The following is a 16,596-nucleotide window of genomic DNA, read 5'->3' on the forward strand; positions in this document are numbered from 1 at the left end:
TGCTGGTGCCCATGCTGGGATGGGATAAACTGCTTTCCGGAGGCTTCTCCCCTTCCTGCTCCATCCCATCCCAAGGCCACAGGTCCGCAACCCCACAGCTCTACGAAACCCTTAACTCCTCCAGCAATTTCCTCAACAAAATAAGCGCTCCGAGTCCATTTGAGTGGCCTAACCGGGACCGAGTGAGTTCTGAGCGGGGCCCTTTCCTTCGGTGGCATCTCCGCGCAAGGCTTGTCGCGATTTCGAGGATGCTGCAACAGAAGGGCCATGGGACGCTGAGAGCATCTTGCCGCAGAGACGGAGGTGCTCACTTGTCCTGTTTCCTCCTATGTTTCCTCCTAATGTGTATTTTGCCCCGTAAGGCGTATTTTCCCCAAGGCTTTGCACCTCACTCGTATTTTGGCAGCTTGTGCTTTTAAATACACCCAAACGCTGCTTATGCCTTTCGGCCCAGCAGGATGCGGCATTTACACCCCTTTTCTCTATTCCGGCTAGTTTTTGCCCAAAACAGAGCTGGTTTCTCCCCATCCACTAAGTTTTCCAAGCGGGAAGAGTCCTGGGGTGCGTGGCTTTAAATAACTGCCTGGATACGCATCACCGATTGTGATGCCATAAACGGTCACTTGTTGTGTCTCTGGAGTTGGTGCACACTGGGTGCCACTGAGCTCCTCTCGGTGAGAGCTGTCCAGGTGTCCCGGGGGACTCTGGCCCCCTGATTGATCTGGAGGTTCAATTATCCCCCCAAACCGGTGACCGACGTGAGGATGAACCAGAACGGGGCTTACAAAATGACACTTCTGGAAGAGTTACAGGTAGCACAGCCGAAGGGCTGAGCATCCCCCAAACAGGGGGAAAACTCTCCCCGAAATCCCATTCGCATTTCCCTGGAGGGCAGAAGGATGGGCAGGGGGAGATGCTTTGCACTGGGGAGGGCTGCCAGGGGCAGGTTTAGCATCCCTGGTCGCAGCACGGAGGCAAAACGGTGTCTAAGAGAGAAGGAGACTTGCCGGCAGGACGCAAGGGAGCTCTAGACGCCCAGCCCCAACTTTTACCTTCTTCTCATTGCTAAACAGAGGCATGACGAGGAGGCACTGATTGACCAGGGGAGAAGGAGCAACAGTGCCAAGATTCACTATGAGAAGGAGGAGTTGGAAGGTGAGTCTCTGCTGAGATGCTGGTAGAGGGGCCACCAGCCCGGCGCCTTTTCCCGTTGCACAAAGTCCCTACAATGTCCCTCACTCGGTGTGACATCATGTGCAGCAAAACGTGCCATGCTTCTTAATAAAGCAGCACAGTTATTTTCACGTGTTTTAATATTACGGCTTTTCAACAGAGGGAAAAAGCCCCCGCGGAGGTCACGGTGTGAGCTTTAGCCATGGGGCTGGATAATTCACGGCTTGTTTACTCGCAGAGGCTGCTCCTGGCTTGGAGAGGTCTGGAGAATAATTGGACAGCTGCAGGCGCGAGGCTGTGCTTTTCTTCTTTTCTTCTGGAGTTCCTTATCATGGGACTGATTGGATCTTCTCTTGTCGCCTTGTGCCATACAAAGATTTTAAAAAGAATTCCCTTCTGTCACTGCTTAATGAGCAAGGCTGAGTGTTGGCCAGCCCAAGCTGGAATTTGAGAAGAGGTTGGATGCTTTCAGGGCACTTTTGGGGGAGCCATCACTTGTTGTTGCACTGTTGTTGCAAAATTCGAGTAAAACAGGCTTGGAAAAAAGGAGAGGTCTGTGACATTCAGGGATCCAGTGAAAACAAAATTGGTGTTTCCTCCTGGGATGGCTGCACTGATTTAACCGTGGCATCTGTGTCATCCATCTCCCCAATATCGTGAGCGATGCAAATGCTGCTTTTTTGCAGGCCACCGGACCCTGTACGCCGGCGTGCAGATGCCGCCGGTGGGGCAATGCCACCGGCATCACCGACCCCACAAGCAGAAGCATCGGGAACAGGAGGAGGACTGTGCCCCGACGGAGCAGGGCTACCACTGTAAGTCCCGCCACCACGTTCATTAAACTCCTTGGGGCTACATGGGCACTGGGGTCTTCTGCAAGCAGGTCCATGTGGCTAGTTTGAGTGACTTGCTGTTCTTCCGAGGGAAAGTGGCATTATTTAACAAGACCCTCTTTTTTAAAACTTTCATCTTTTTTTTTTTGAGGTAGTTAAATGTATAATGGATTTAGGCTCATCTTCCTTAGCGGGATGCCTGCTTTAAAAATGGAAATGTGGGTAAGGAAAGCTGCCCATCCTTGTGCAGGGGTGGAATAGATGCTTCTCCTTCTCTGTGGCTCTGTGCAAGCCCCAACAGAGCCAGGGGAGAGGGGCCGGCCCAATATTTGTGGCTGAACTGGTGCCGATCTGATGCCCGCTTTGCAAGTGAGCGTGATGGGCCGTATTCGAGCGTGGTAACGGGACGGGTCTCTGTGTTCTGCCCCCAGGCACCCCGTCCCAGCGGGTGCAGTTCATCCTCAGGACCAAGGAGGACGAGCAGCATGTCCCTCACGCCTTGTTCACCGAGCTGGATGAGATCTGCGTGAAAGAGGGCGAAGATGCCGAGTGGAAGGAAACGGCAAGGTAAATCCCTGCTGCTGGCTGCGGTGGGAGAGGAGTTCCTGTGCGCCGGCAGAGCCCGCGGGCTCTGTTTTCCACTCCTCAGGACGCGAAGCTTTTGCAGCTGCAGGTGCCGATGGGAGGAGCCGTCTCCCCTTGCTACCTGTAGCTCTGTTAAAGGGGTTGGAGAGCTGGGGCTGTTTCCTTGCAATGGGGCTGACCACACCTGATGTCCGCAGGTGGCTGAAGTTTGAGGAGGATGTGGAAGACGGCGGCGAGCGCTGGAGCAAGCCCTATGTGGCCACGCTGTCCTTGCACAGCCTCTTTGAGCTGAGGAGCTGCATCATCAATGGCACGGTGCTGCTGGACATTAGTGCCAACAGCATCGAAGAGATCGCAGGTACTGTGGGTGCCGCGTCCCTCCGGGAACGGCCGAGCTTGGCTCACCGCTGTGCCCTTCCTTCCTAGATCAAACCCTGCCTCATTTTCCTGTGCCATGCCCAGATCTGATCGTGGGCCAGCAAGAACAGCTCACGGAGTTTGACGAGCGCACGCGGGCAAAAATTGGAGAAGTTCTTTTGAAGAAGCACCACCATCAGAACGAGAAGAAAAGAAACAGCCTGCTCCCCATCGTCCGCTCGTTTACTGATGTGAGCAAGAAGCGGTCGGACCTGCACCTCCTCGACAAGCCAGGTGAGGGTTCCTGCAGGGCTTTGGCACCCGGTGAAGGTTTCTGCAGGGCTTTGGCACCCGGTGAAGGTTTCTGCAGGGCTTTGGCCCCATTAGGTTTGTCCTAGCAAAGGAGAAGCATCCCAATTGCTCCTTGTCCGTCTTTCTGAGTGACTTTCTTTTTTCTACCAGCTCAAACACTTACCCCTCATCCTTCTCCCACCACTGTGGAAGCTAAAAATGGGGTGAACCATGAGACCAGCACAACGGATTTAAGCAAGGTGAGACACTCATAGCTTTCTTAGGCCTTCAGGGCCGAATTTGCTGTTGCAACCTTGGCTGCAGAGGGAGCTGCAGGGTGCTGTGGGCTTTGCTTTTGGGGTAATTGCCTGAAAATGGCTTGTTGTGCCCAGGCGGAGCTGCACTTCATGAAGAAAATTCCCAGCGGGGCTGAAGCGTCCAACGTGCTCGTAGGAGAGCTGGATTTCCTTCGCCAGCCCATCGTGGCATTTGTCCGCCTGACCCCGGCTGTCCTCCTCTCGGGCATGACGGAAGTTCCCATCCCAACAAGGTCTGAACGAGAAGCACAAAGTTTTTATTTCAAACCCCCCCAACAAAACATCAGATGGCATGCATCAGTTTGGCATCCCAAGGGAACAAGGCCAGCGGGAGCCAGCACGTTTCTGCCAGCCACGTCTCCTTGCCTTCATTTCCCCCTTCCCTGCTGTAGCTTTTAAACCCATTGGCCAACGTGAATGAGAGTTGGCCCCAAAATGAAATTTGCGATGGGTTTTGATGAATTTCCAATTCATCACCGGAGTCGGTGAGCCTCCGTGTCCCCTCTCGAGCCGTGCTGTGGGCTGGGAGCTGCCAGGGATTTCCTTGGGTGCTCTTTGAGCCATGACACGTTCGTTTCTCTCCTTTTGTTTGTCTTGCCCAGGTTCCTGTTTGTTTTGCTTGGACCAGAAGGAAAAGCCCATCAGTACCATGAGATCGGCAGGTCCATGGCTACTATCATGACGGATGAGGTGCGACGTGAGAAGGGATATCTCTGGGTCATTTTTGGCTTTCTTCACCTCTCCCTGTCTCTGTAGTAGTGAGGAAGAGCGTTTGCTGTCCCCGCTGCCGGCAGCTCTCCAAATAGCCCACCCTTCGTTCGCACCCCAAAGCAAACACGCACGTTTGCATCCCCCCACATCCTGGAGGCTGAAATCCCACCCGGGGTGCATCCTGCACCTCGTCCTTCTCCCCGGGGTCCCCAGCACGCTGTCCCCAGTGGTGGCATTGCCAGGGCCAGTAAAACTTGTCCTCTTTAAGCAACAGGCTGCGGTGTGCCATGGGGGATGGGGGGCCTCGTGGAGGAGAGGATTACAAGGAACACGATGGACAGATTTTTCCTTTTGGGGGAATACTTCCTGCCATTGCCAGCAGGAAATTTGGGGGAAATTATCTTGCGTTTAGCCAAGTGCTTATTGCACTGCTTAGGGCATGCGAGATGGGTTGTCCTCTGAGCAGGTTGTCTCCTACGGGCAGGTTTTCCATGACGTCGCCTATAAAGCCAAGAACCGGGCTGACCTCGTGGCCGGCATCGATGAGTTTCTGGATCAGGTCACGGTCTTGCCGCCTGGAGAGTGGGATCCATCGATCCGAATCGAGCCCCCGAAAAACGTCCCTTCGCAGGTGGGTGCTGCGGTGGAGGGAGGTGCGAGGGGGACGGGCAGGACGGCAGGCAGCTGGGGATGCTGTTCAGGGCTCCAGATTCACCAGGTCCCTATTTGACACAGTCACATGGCCAGACCAGAAGCAAAACAAGCCAGTGGTTACAAATAGCTGTCTTTCTTATTTCCATTTGAACAGGAAAAAAGGAAGATGCCAGGAGCTCTCGATGACAGTGCTTCTGACAGTGAGCCAGAGAAGCACAGCGGTCCTGAACTGGAGCGGACGGGAAGGTGCAAGCTTTGATAGTTTGGGGTGTTTTTTTTCTGCTTGCCTCCCAAATCTGAGCATGCACCTTGCCTTTGAGCAGGTTTTTGGGGTTTTTTGGTTCAGTGAAGGGGCTCCACATGCCCAGCTGTGTCCCTGGGCTGGGCAGGTGGGAGATGTGGGCAGCTGGGCTCAGCCACAGCATCATTGCACACAGGTTTTCTTGATTTGGGGTGGAAGCAGATGTGCAAATACCTCCAGGTAGAGCTCTGCTGCTTCTCAGAGCAAGGGAGTGTTGCAGTAAGAGGGGATGGGCTCTCAGGTTAGGTCTTGTTTTTTCTTTTTTCTTCTTTTTATTTTTGTTGTTGGAGGGCATTTTGGCGTGCCTCAGCTTCTAGTGGGTGTAAAAAGGGAGAAGGAGACGGCTTCTTTTCAGCACTGAAAATTACTCCATGCTTGTGATTGCCCTTCTGCAGCCAAGAAAAGTCCATGTGGTCTTGCAGGAGAACAGTCTCTATTTTGTCCTTCTTCCAGGCTCTTTGGAGGTTTGATCCTGGATGTGAAGCGAAAAGCCCCGTGGTTCTGGAGCGACTTTCGGGATGGTCTGAGGCTGCAGTGTCTGGCGTCCTTCCTCTTCCTCTACTGTGCCTGCATGTCCCCTGTCATCACCTTCGGGGGACTGCTGGGGGAGGCGACCGATGGCCACATAGTGAGCAGCTCTCTCTGTTGGGTGGCACGGGGGAGGATAAAACTCATGCAAAAGTCCTTGCTGCAGTGAGTTTGCTCTGGGTTTTTTTTCCCCCTAATGCTTTCTGTACTCACTGCTGCCTCTCTTCCCCGGACAGAGTGCCATGGAGTCGCTGCTGGGCGCCTCCATGACCGGCGTGGTGTTTTCCCTCTTTGCTGGCCAACCTCTCACCATCCTCGGCAGCACCGGACCCGTGCTCGTCTTTGAGAAGATCCTCTACAAATTCTGCAAGTAAGGCTGGTTGCTGCGGCCGGGTGCTGTGAGAGCCTTCAGAAGGCAGCGGGGATGGAGAAAAGATGTTTGTCTTTCATTTCTCTCAGCGGCAGTTGTTCGATTGAAGTTGTCTTGTGTGTCACAGATGCTGCACGCTGCTGCTTTAGTATGTGATGGTGCGAGAGCCCTGGCTCTCTGAAGGATGGATGGGGTCATTTGGGGGTTTTAGGCTTAAAGCGAAGCAGCTGGAGGAGGAGAAACCACAAGGATGTGGATGCCCAAGATGGGCTGCACAAGGAAGAGGAGACAAATCACTCTGGTTTGGGAATGGGGGAAGATTTGCTTCCCTCTGAGTACAAAACAAGGCACTTCTTAGCCTGATTGTTGCTGGAAGTGGAAATACAGTTTGCTCAGGTAGCCAAATAGTCTACTGCTGAAATGTTGTGAGTTTGGATGATTTCATTGAAAAAGTAGGAGTTTTTCATGTGAAATGGGTATTTTCCATGACAGTCCTTCTGCTGTGATGACTTCGATGTGAGATGAACCACCCTTATTGCAATTTAAATTTATCATTAAGCCCCAACTTGGAGCCTCTTGCTGGCCTTTCCACCCTTGGTTTTATTTTGGTTTCCCAGGGAGTACACGCTCTCCTATCTCTCTCTGCGGGCATGCATCGGGCTGTGGACCGCCTTCTTCTGCATCGTGCTGGTGGCCACCGACGCCAGCTCTTTGGTGTGCTACATCACCCGCTTCACCGAAGAAGCCTTCGCCTCCCTCATCTGCCTCATCTTCATCTACGAGGCTCTAGAGAAGCTGAGTCACCTGCGGGAGACCTACCCTGTGCACATGCACAGCCAGCTCGACTTCCTCACCATCGACTAGTGGGTTTTTTCCTCCTAAAACGCCCCTGCCCCTTGGCAGGAGCTCAGGGCTGCACCTGCATCGCCTCTCCCTTACCCGTGTCTTGGCTTCTCTCCTCCCAGCTGTAAGTGTGAGGCACCGACGCATCCCAGCAATGAAACCCTGCGTTTCTGGGAGAGCAACAAGATCAACGTGTCTGGCATCGCCTGGGAAAACCTCACGGTGACCGTAAGTGCCCCGAGCCACTGCTTCCTCGTGCCGCGGCCACGGGGCCCAGGGGCATTCGCGTGGTGCGCAAGTCGGAGCCCTTCAGGTGGTGATGGGCTTCCAGCTGTGCTAGTGCTGCTCTGAAAAGTCATTGCTTACATCTAATGGGTGGTTTTAACCTGCTTGGTCCTGGGAAGGAGCGTCCACCTTGTCCAGTCCACCTTGTGCCCAACATCGTGGGTAATAACTGTCCGCCTCCTCAACGCGGTGGCAGGACAATATTTCTGACCGGCAGCAGAAATAACCCCCTCGTTATGCAAGGTTTCCTTGCCGCACGTGCACTGCCTTTGTGTCCTGATGCTCTGTTTCTCCAGGAATGTCGGTATTTGCATGGAGAGTTTCAAGGACCTGCCTGTGGACCCAATGGCCCCTACACGCCTGACGTCCTCTTCTGGTGCTGCATCCTCTTCTTCTCCACCTTTGTGCTGTCGAGCTTACTGAAGAAGTTTAAGACCAGCCGATACTTCCCAACCAGAGTAGGTAGAAGACGGTGGCCAGCAGCAGTCTCCACGCTCATTTCCCAAAATGGCTTTCCTGGAGCACTAAGCAGTATTTGCCACCACTCGGTCGAGCTGGGAAACGTTGACCTTGAAGGCCAAGCTCTCCATCAGCGTGGACGTCCCTCACTCATTTCCATGAGCGCAAAAGGATCGTAGCATTTCCCACCTGCCTGGCGACCTGTCCTGGAGCCATCTCTTGCTCAGGCAGTGGGAAATCAGGTCTTCCACAGTTACTTTTTTTCACCTTCTGTGCATTATGTGCTCAAGGGGAAGGCTGATTCAGCTGAGGAGCTGCCATAGCAAACGACACTATTTCTTCCTTTTGAGGAACAAATGATGCCTCAGTGCCTTATTCCCGTTTTAGCTGTGAGCGTGGCTGTCGTGGCAGACATCTGCTTCCTTCTTTTGTAATTTTATTTTTTTTTTTAAGGTTTCAACTAAGACAACCCTTTTCCACCTAATTAAACATTTTGTATTGCCTGGCACCAGATCTCACAGGCACAAACACAGCAACGGTATCTAACCAAGGGATTGGGCTGCATGTCCTCAGCATGGAGGGGTTTTGTTAACCGGTCTTAATGGCGTTGACGTCCCTCACTTTTCCATGTCATGTTGTGGCCCCCTTTGCGACGCCCCCTTCAGCTCTGGTTTCTTGCCCCAGGTACGGTCCACAGTAAGCGACTTTGCTGTTTTCCTCACCATCGTCGTCATGGTGCTCATGGACTTCATGATTGGGATCCCATCACCGAAGCTCCACGTCCCCCATATGTTCAAGGTAACGGGGTGTTTTGGCAGGGAGCTGGTTTCAGCCCTTGGGGATGCCACAAGGTGATGCCGGGGCAGGACAGGGCTGAGTCCGGAGGAGATGCTGGTGGTGCGACCATCTCCTCTTCTGCCTCCAAGCGCATTGTTTCCTTCGGGAAAGGAGAAGACAGCCCCAAAACTAGATACCTCCAGGAGAAGTATCTGTAGGTGCTTGCAAAGAGGGCACCGGCAGTGCTGAACCCCAGGGTGACGTGAAGCCAGGGCTGGGAGGTGCTCTGACATGGGAATGGAGGGGAAAAGCAAAGCCAGTGAGGTGGCTGGGCTGGGAGACGATGCTGATGTGTGTGCTTTGTTGCAGCCTACCAGAGACGACCGCGGGTGGTTCATCAGCCCCGTAGGACCCAACCCTTGGTGGACGGTGTTGGCTGCGCTCATCCCAGCTCTGCTCTGCACCATCTTGATCTTCATGGACCAGCAGATCACTGCTGTTATTGTGAACAGGAAGGAGCACAGGCTGAAGGTAAGGGGCTGCAAGAGATGAGCCCATCCCCAACCCACTCCGGGCTGCAGGCACGGGGAGAAGCTCCTATTCCAAATGCTTTGGGAAGGCATTGGTTTGGGAAAACGTCAGGCTGCGTGGCAGGATGCTCTCCTGCATTAATGATGACACAGGGAGCAAACGACAGGGAGTTCAGATGAGCAGCCTTTCAGAGGAGCAAATTAATCTTGGAGAAATAGAGAAGCGTGGTTTTGTTTTAAAATGTCAGCAGTGAATGGGGGATCGAATTGTGTTGACGCGCTGCCAGGGATAACTCAGAGTCACATCCTACTTGCAAGTGGTGGAAATTTCTTTATGAAGGAAAAAACCCGGTCTCTTTTTTTCTTTTGAGAAGTAGCTATCGCACAACCAAATCCACTTTGTCTGAACTCCTGCCACCTTTTCATGCAAGGGGCTTGCACAAAGAGCAGATACCTCCTTATTTGTTTCCGAGGCGTGTTTTAAATTCTCAAGAAGTTGACTTGCGCTCTAGCGGGGTTTGAGCCTGACTTGCGACGTTGTCCTTGCTCTTGTGCTGTGGGACGCTCATCTCCTTGTTTTGCTTCCCGCAGAAAGGATGTGGGTACCACCTGGACCTTTTCATGGTGGCCGTGATGCTCGGGGTGTGCTCCGTGATGGGGCTGCCCTGGTTTGTGGCTGCCACCGTCCTGTCCATCACCCACGTGAATAGCCTCAAAGTCGAGTCTGAGTGCGCAGCTCCAGGAGAACAACCCAAGTTTCTGGGGATACGAGAGCAGAGAGTCACTGGCTCCATGATCTTTGTGCTCATGGGCTGCTCTGTCTTCTTCACTTCTGTGTTAAAGGTAAGAGGAAAATGCAAAACACCCAACAGCCACGAGCTTTTTGGAGGTTACCCAAAACCAGTCCCCTCTCTCCAGGCCCGAGCAGCTGTGGAGCGGAGGAGGAGGTGATCCCAAACCTTGGGGCTTGACCCACAGTGGGAAGCAGCCTCCTCGCTTACGCTTTCCAGCCGTTCAGCACGTTATCGATGGCAATTTGCTCCCCCAAATGCCTCAGCACAGCCGTTCCAGTAGCTAAACACACTGAAATCATCTCCATGGGCTTCCTTGCGTGTTCCTCCCACAAGATAATCTCCTCGCTAGGCTAAGAGGAGGCACGTCGCTTTTGCTTGTTGCTACAAGAATAAGGAGAAAGGTTTTTCTACCGTCACAGAACGTGGCATATGGTAGCATGGTCGCCTGTTTTCCTCCAACCTTTCTGGAAGATAGGATTCTGCTGATGAAAGATAACTCCAACGGTCAGCCTAAAGCAGAGCGTTAGCTCACTCGCAGGCACAAAAGCTCTGCTGGTTAAAATCCGACACGTCTCTAACCCTGTGGAAACTGGAAAGCTGTAGGCAATTTGAGGCAGTGCCTGTAGAAGAGAGTGGTACTACTGAAAATGCAATTTAAAAAAATAAATGATTGCATTCTTTCTTTCAGTTTATACCAATGCCTGTGCTTTACGGCGTCTTTCTCTACATGGGCGTGTCGTCGCTCGGAGAAATTCAGGTACGGACTTTTTTACAGCGTGCAGCATGTCCGCTGCCTGGTATTTCATCTCCGTAGAAGCAGGAAAAAAGCAGCAGCATGGGAAAAAAACCTCTCGGAAAGCAAGCAATGAAAATATTTTGTGTACGAAAAAGATTGGAGGAGGCACAGGAGGTCTATAGGGCTGGGAGGACCGGGCAAGTTGAGCGCTCCCTGTTTAAACACAGGTTAGGGCAGGCCAGTGTTTGGTTAGGTGAAAATGGGGGAGTTGAGTGCACAGGGAAGGCAATTTCTACCACTGGTGGAAATCCTTGCTGGGGGATTCAGTGGGCCAAGACAAGCTAATCATAGAATAACGTGGCATAATTGCACGTGGGTGGGCAGCTCTCACGGGCAAGCTGGTTTCTAGCTGGAGCGAAGGGAAAATGGGTGCTGCTCCCAGGAGGAGCATAGTGGGATCCACGGTTTCTCATGGCGAGCGAGATCCTGAAAACTCCCTCCACATCTCAAGAGGGCCAGAAGCTTTCCGCAGTCCCAAGGTGGCAACTTTTCCACTTTGACTTTGCAGTTCTTCGATCGCTTGAAGCTGTTTTGGATGCCGGCGAAACACCAGCCGGATTTCATCTACCTGCGGCACGTCCCCTTGCGAAAGGTGCACTTCTTCACCGTGATCCAGCTGATCTGCCTCGTCCTGCTCTGGGCCATCAAGGTGTCCCGTGCCGCCATCGTCTTTCCCATGATGGTAAGAGGCGGTGCCGCTCGGCACAGGGATGTTTGCCACGTTGGAGTGAGATGTAGCACCACCTCTGGCCTCACCGCATCTTCCCTCTATTTCGTGCAGGTTTTGGCTCTTGTATTTGTCCGGAAAGCCATGGATTTCTGCTTCTCAAAGCGAGAGCTCAGCTTCCTGGATGACCTTATGCCAGAGAGCAAGAAGAAGAAGTTGGACGGTGCCAAAAACGAAGCCAATGAAGAAGAGGTAACGCTTGCTGGGCGCTCGGGGCTGGACATCTCCCTCGGGCTGTGAGATTGCCTGTTTCTAGCACAGCTTGTCTTTACATGTTGGGGCAAGATCAGAACTCAAAAGAAACAGATCCTAATAGCCTGGATCCCACATCTTAACCTTTTTTTTCCCTGAATGAGCAGTGAGCTTAACACTTGAATAGAGGTATAATTTTTTAAATGAGTCATTTATAATAACAGATGATGATGATGATGATGGAAAGATTGGCTCGTAACAGTGTTTTTAACCCCCTCCCAAAAAATTCAGAGTGAAAGGTCTTTACCCTGCTGCGCTAATAGCTAAAGGTGCCACGAGTCAGAAGGAGAGGGCAGCATGCAATGTTTTTGCTGGGTGTTCAGTTTATTTCCACTTGGATCCAAGACAGAGAACTTGATTTGTCCCTTTTTTCCGTCAGGAGTCCCCGAAAATGATGGAAGCTGCTGCTGCTGCCGGTTCAGTTCTGCTGAAACTGGGCAAGACCAGCAACTTGGATACACCAAAGCAAAGCAGGGACAGGTAAAGCCCCACCAAGTGCCAGGACCCCCGGCAAGATTAGTTGGAAGGTGTTTGGCACAATTTTTTCCACTTGCATCTTTCTTGAGCGTCCCATAGAAAGCAGCAGTCAGCTTGGTGGGAAAATCACATCTACGGGCAGGGCTGCAGGAGGGGATCGCAGGGCTCTGCCTCCAAGCAGAGTGGCTGCACAACTCCCATCTGACCCCAAAAAGTCGCATCCTCAGTGACTTTAGGGTAGCTGGAGATCCTCATATGTAAAAACGAGGAGTTGCAGGCATGATCTGTACCAGCAGTGGCTTAGGAGCCCACTCCAGGGCTAAACGCCCGCAAGAGCCTTTGCACGGAGCTGTAGCTCTGCAGCTCTCAGGCTTGCCTCGCAAAACTCCTCATCCAGCAAAACCTGCCGTGCTTATGCTGAGCTTTGATTCTCGGGGCCCCGCTGTTCCTCTTGCTGATGCTAACGCACTTGGTGGCATCAGTTCCCGTAGTCACGGATTGCTCTGTAAAATATTTATTGCAGGACTGATCCTTGCGAGATTAATATCTCGGAGGAAGTGTTGAAAACGAGCGTGTGGAAGGCTCTCACTATGAACACAGAAACAGTCTGAATCCGGGGAGGAAAGAGGTAAAGGACTGCATGTGAACGTGACCGTGCTCCTCTGCAAGCGACGGCGCATGCCTACAGTTTTCCCGTGCTTCGGCAGGCAGTACCGAGCAAACGGCCCGTCCCTGGGAACAGGCAGCGAGGACCGTGGCATGCAAACCAGCTCGTCACTGCCAGGGTGGTCCCACGAACAGGGTTGAACCAGCAGCAGCCGGCAGGTCTTCCACTGATGGTGCTCTCCCTCTTTTTGTCTTTTTTCCCCCCAGTTTTGCTATTTAGGAGCCTCGGCTTTGAAGGGGAGGAGTGAGAACGTGACTCAGGGACGTGCCAACGCAGAGACGGGGAGATACCGCTGTTTTCCAGTTGGAGGATTCCCATTAAAGCCATGTCGATGTTTTCAGTTCTCCTTGGTGTGCTTCAGGCATTCAGTATCTCTAGACCAGCAAACTGAGGTGTACGTGCCAGTCAATGGGAGTTCGGTGTCGTGAAGTTCCCGTGTGTACGTGCGTGTGGTGGTGTGGGTTTGTAGTGGTAGAGGGACTGCTGCCGCTTTATCATTCAGTGCTGTTTTCCTTCCTTTTACCTCCCTGGCACTCTGTAGTTTTTTCTTCTCCCCTGTCCTTGCAAAGTCTCTTCTCTCCCAGGGTGGGATGAGCCGGGAGGAAAGCGGCAAGATGCCTTTTCCTTCTCCCTTCCCCTGCCGCTGTGCAGGAAGAAGCTGTGAAGCAGAGATGGCTCTCGTGCTCTCTTGAGGTTTTGGGGCGGGGGGTCGTTGGGCTGTGGTGTCACCTCAGGCACATGCGGTCGAGTCGGCTGGCCGTGGAGCCTGGGAGGAGAGGACAAGCCAGAAGAAAAGGTCCCCTTGCAGCCCTGCATCTTGCTGTGGGCTCAGCACGTGCTCCAGGCTCTCGGCGTCTGCAACTGGTGCCTCGTGCCCAGCTGGGACGGGTGCACGAGCCCTCCTGCCATCGGCTTGTCCCATCCTCTGCGGGAGCCTGTTCGTGCATGAAGCCAACCCCAAATGCCAAGGGCAAGTTGTTGCTCCTTGCAAATGGGTGGGGAAAAGAAACTACAGAATTGCTCTGTAAGGAAGAAAGGGGTACATCCCCAAGCAGGGCCAAAATCAGACGGCTTTTACGGGATGGGGTTTTGCAAGCTGTAGGTTGACTTTTGCCAGCGTGGCATGGTGACTGTCGGAGGGGACAGCTGCTGTCCTGCAGCGCCGCGGGAGCGGTTCCCGAGAAAAGGGAGGCGGAAGCAGCTGAAGGAGTTGAAGCCTTAGGCCGCAAGAGCTGAGCAGCTCCGGGTATTCCAAAGTATTTTTCCAACCGTGTCCCCGCCTGGCCAGGGAAGTCAGTGGAGGAGGTGGTGCGTCTGGCTCCCTCTGTATAGTGTGCTGGAGGTGAGGAAAGGATTAAGGAAGAGAGAGGTCAGAGGAAGGAGGAGGGGAGTGTGTGTGGGGCTGTGCTGAGGGTGGGGTTTGGAGTAAGTGGAGGGAGAGGCTGGGGAAGAGCCCCAGGCCGGAGCTGGAAGCCAAGGGAAGGTGATGTCCCTCTGGGAGAATTAAGGGCTCGGCCTCCAGGTTGGACCTGGGGATGGGGTGCTGGGTGGTACAGGTATAATTGGGGGGCATGAATGGGGGTAGGGGTCCCTCTCCGGAGGCAGCCAGCTCGAGCTGTCACCCGAGAACTCCTCAAAGAGGGATGGGAAACCTTCCCTGGGACTCTGCCTTCTCAGCGGGATCCCAGGGTCGGCCCCTGTTAGGGTGGCCGGCGTGGGTAAATCCCTAAGAGTGGTGAAGGTGCCTTCCGAGTGCCGCTTGGTGTTGGAGGCGAAGCTTTGGGTGCTTTGGGATTCGTACGACTGCCATCTGCTCAGGAGGGAAGGATGGGGGGAGAAAAGGTGGTTTAATGCACATGGTGGCATCTGGCAGCCTCCCTGCAGGAGGTGGCCAGGGCAGGGGCTGTGTCCTGCAAAGTACTTCACTGTGTGGAGCATCCTCCAGAAAAGCCGTAATAAATCCATAGAAATAATTTTGGGTTTCAGGGGGTCTGCCAAGCCCGGCCAGGCTTGTTCCTGACATCAGGTATATGCACTATCCCGTCCCATATCATTTGCCCGACGTCTTGCTCGGCTGCGGTGGGTTCGTGCCTCCGCCCTGGTCCCTGCTTGCTGCTCCTGGGAGGGAGCGTGGTGCTGCCCCGAGGTTTCGCTCAACCTCCTCCAGCTCCAGGATGGAGAGCTGATGTTGAGGTTCACGGCAGAAGGTCCCCAAAGGCTTTTCCTGCCACGCAGCCGCCAGCGTGGAGTGGGGCTCAGCACCGTGCCCGAAGCATGGCCCCCTCCTGACTCTGCCCCGCCACGTCCCCGTGCAGCCCGTCTCTGGGCTGAGACAGCCGAGAAATCCTGGGGGGGACATGGCAATGTCCCTGCGTGGGCTGGTAGAGAGCCAGAAGGGAGCTCGTCTGGACAAATACAGAAGAACGAGGCACATTGTAATAGTGAGGCTGCCCAATCGTCACCCTTTATTTGCTGAAAACCAGACTGCTGGGTGCCTGTCAGCAAGCACTCATTACTCTGGTTTGATTTCTTCAGAGATTGGTAGTACAGAAGGGAGGAAAAGGCACTCACCTTCTGCAAAGAGAACCGTTCCCCGAAAAGTCGGACCTTCCTCCTTTGCTCCAGTGATTTCCGATTTCAGTTTTACAAGCAATTACTGCTTTCAGCCTCCCAACAAAAGCAGCTTCGAAGCAGCCAACCGGAGCTTTGTGCTTAGGAAATAGTGCTAAGCGGAACAACTCTGGCTGCTCCAAAACTCCAAAGTGAGCGATGCAAAGCTCGGCATCCCCTTGCCCAGCCCAGTTTTGACAATGTGATGTTTTGCAGGCACCTGTCAGCAGCGGAGAAGGACAGAGAGGGAAGGCAAAGCGTTTGCAAGTGCTGGTGCCCATGCTGGGATGGGATAAACTGCTTTCCGGAGGCTTCTCCCCTTCCTGCTCCATCCCATCCCAAGGCCACAGGTCCGCAACCCCACAGCTCTACGAAACCCTTAACTCCTCCAGCAATTTCCTCAACAAAATAAGCGCTCCGAGTCCATTTGAGTGGCCTAACCGGGACCGAGTGAGTTCTGAGCGGGGCCCTTTCCTTCGGTGGCATCTCCGCGCAAGGCTTGCCGCGATTTCGAGGATGCTGCAACAGAAGGGCCATGGGACGCTGAGAGCATCTTGCCACAGAGACGGAGGTGCTCACTTGTCCTGTTTCCTCCTATGTTTCCTCCTAATGTGTATTTTGCCCCGTAAGGCGTATTTTCCCCAAGGCTTTGCACCTCACTCCTATTTTGGCAGCTTGTGCTTTTAAATACACCCAAACGCTGCTTATGCCTTTTGGCCCAGCAGGATGCGGCATTTACACCCCTTTTCTCTATTCCGGCTAGTTTTTGCCCAAAACAGAGCTGGTTTCTCCCCATCCACTAAGTTTTCCAAGCGGGAAGAGTCCTGGGGTGCGTGGCTTTAAATAACTGCCTGGATACGCATCACCGATTGTGATGCCATAAACGGTCACTTGTTGTGTCTCTGGAGTTGGTGCACACTGGGTGCCACTGAGCTCCTCTCGGTGAGAGCTGTCCAGGTGTCCCGGGGGACTCTGGCCCCCTGATTGATCTGGAGGTTCAATTATCCCCCCAAACCGGTGACCGACGTGAGGATGAACCAGAACGGGGCTTACAAAATGACACTTCTGGAAGAGTTACAGGTAGCACAGCTGAAGGGCTGAGCATCCCCCAAACAGGGGGAAAACTCTCCCCGAAATCCCATTGGCATTTCCCTGGAGGGCAGAAGGATGGGCAGGGGGAGATGCTTTGCACTGGGGAGGGCTGCCAGGGGCAGGTTTAGCGTCCCTGGTCGCAGCACGGAGGCAAAACGGTGTCTAAG

At 53.6% G+C, this 16,596-nt stretch overlaps 2 protein-coding genes across 2 annotated transcripts in view; both read left to right on the forward strand.

The window, feature by feature from the left end:
• The first annotated feature begins 1,067 nt into the window (after positions 1-1,067).
• Positions 1,068-14,059, forward strand: LOC132320387 (electroneutral sodium bicarbonate exchanger 1-like). Its single transcript, XM_059832683.1, has 22 exons — positions 1,068-1,155; positions 1,860-1,963; positions 2,401-2,573; positions 2,789-2,949; positions 3,054-3,242; positions 3,411-3,499; positions 3,632-3,789; positions 4,159-4,246; positions 4,752-4,898; positions 5,076-5,167; positions 5,676-5,850; positions 5,987-6,120; positions 6,738-6,983; positions 7,086-7,191; positions 7,545-7,706; positions 8,392-8,505; positions 8,854-9,015; positions 9,606-9,857; positions 10,497-10,565; positions 11,113-11,286; positions 11,386-11,523; positions 14,033-14,059. The coding sequence occupies exons 2-22, from the start codon at positions 1,889-1,891 to the stop codon at positions 14,057-14,059; spliced, it is 2,931 nt and encodes a 976-aa protein (XP_059688666.1). The 5' UTR covers positions 1,068-1,155; positions 1,860-1,888.
• Positions 14,060-14,302: 243 nt separating this feature from the next.
• Positions 14,303-16,596, forward strand: part of LOC132320353 (electroneutral sodium bicarbonate exchanger 1-like) — a 29,569-nt gene continuing 27,275 nt past the window's right edge. Inside the window, exon 1 of the mRNA XM_059832634.1 lies at positions 14,303-14,308. Coding sequence (XP_059688617.1) covers positions 14,303-14,308 — 6 coding nt within the window. The remainder of the gene's footprint in view (positions 14,309-16,596) is intronic.

This window comes from Gavia stellata, chromosome 35 (assembly GCF_030936135.1).
Source record: "Gavia stellata isolate bGavSte3 chromosome 35, bGavSte3.hap2, whole genome shotgun sequence".
NCBI classification, from domain to species: Eukaryota; Metazoa; Chordata; class Aves; order Gaviiformes; family Gaviidae; genus Gavia; species Gavia stellata.

Bases quoted from the DNA above. Each gene is read 5' to 3' on its own strand.
- LOC132320387 (XM_059832683.1), top strand. From the start codon at position 1,889: ATGCCGCCGGTGGGGCAATGCCACCGGCATCACCGACCCCACAAGCAG. The intron at 1,964-2,400 runs GCCCCGACGGAG...GCCGTATTCGAG, and splicing joins GGGAACAGGAGGAGGACTGT to CGTGGTAACGGGACGGGTCT. The intron at 2,950-3,053 runs GTACTGTGGGTG...TGCCATGCCCAG, and splicing joins CAGCATCGAAGAGATCGCAG to ATCTGATCGTGGGCCAGCAA.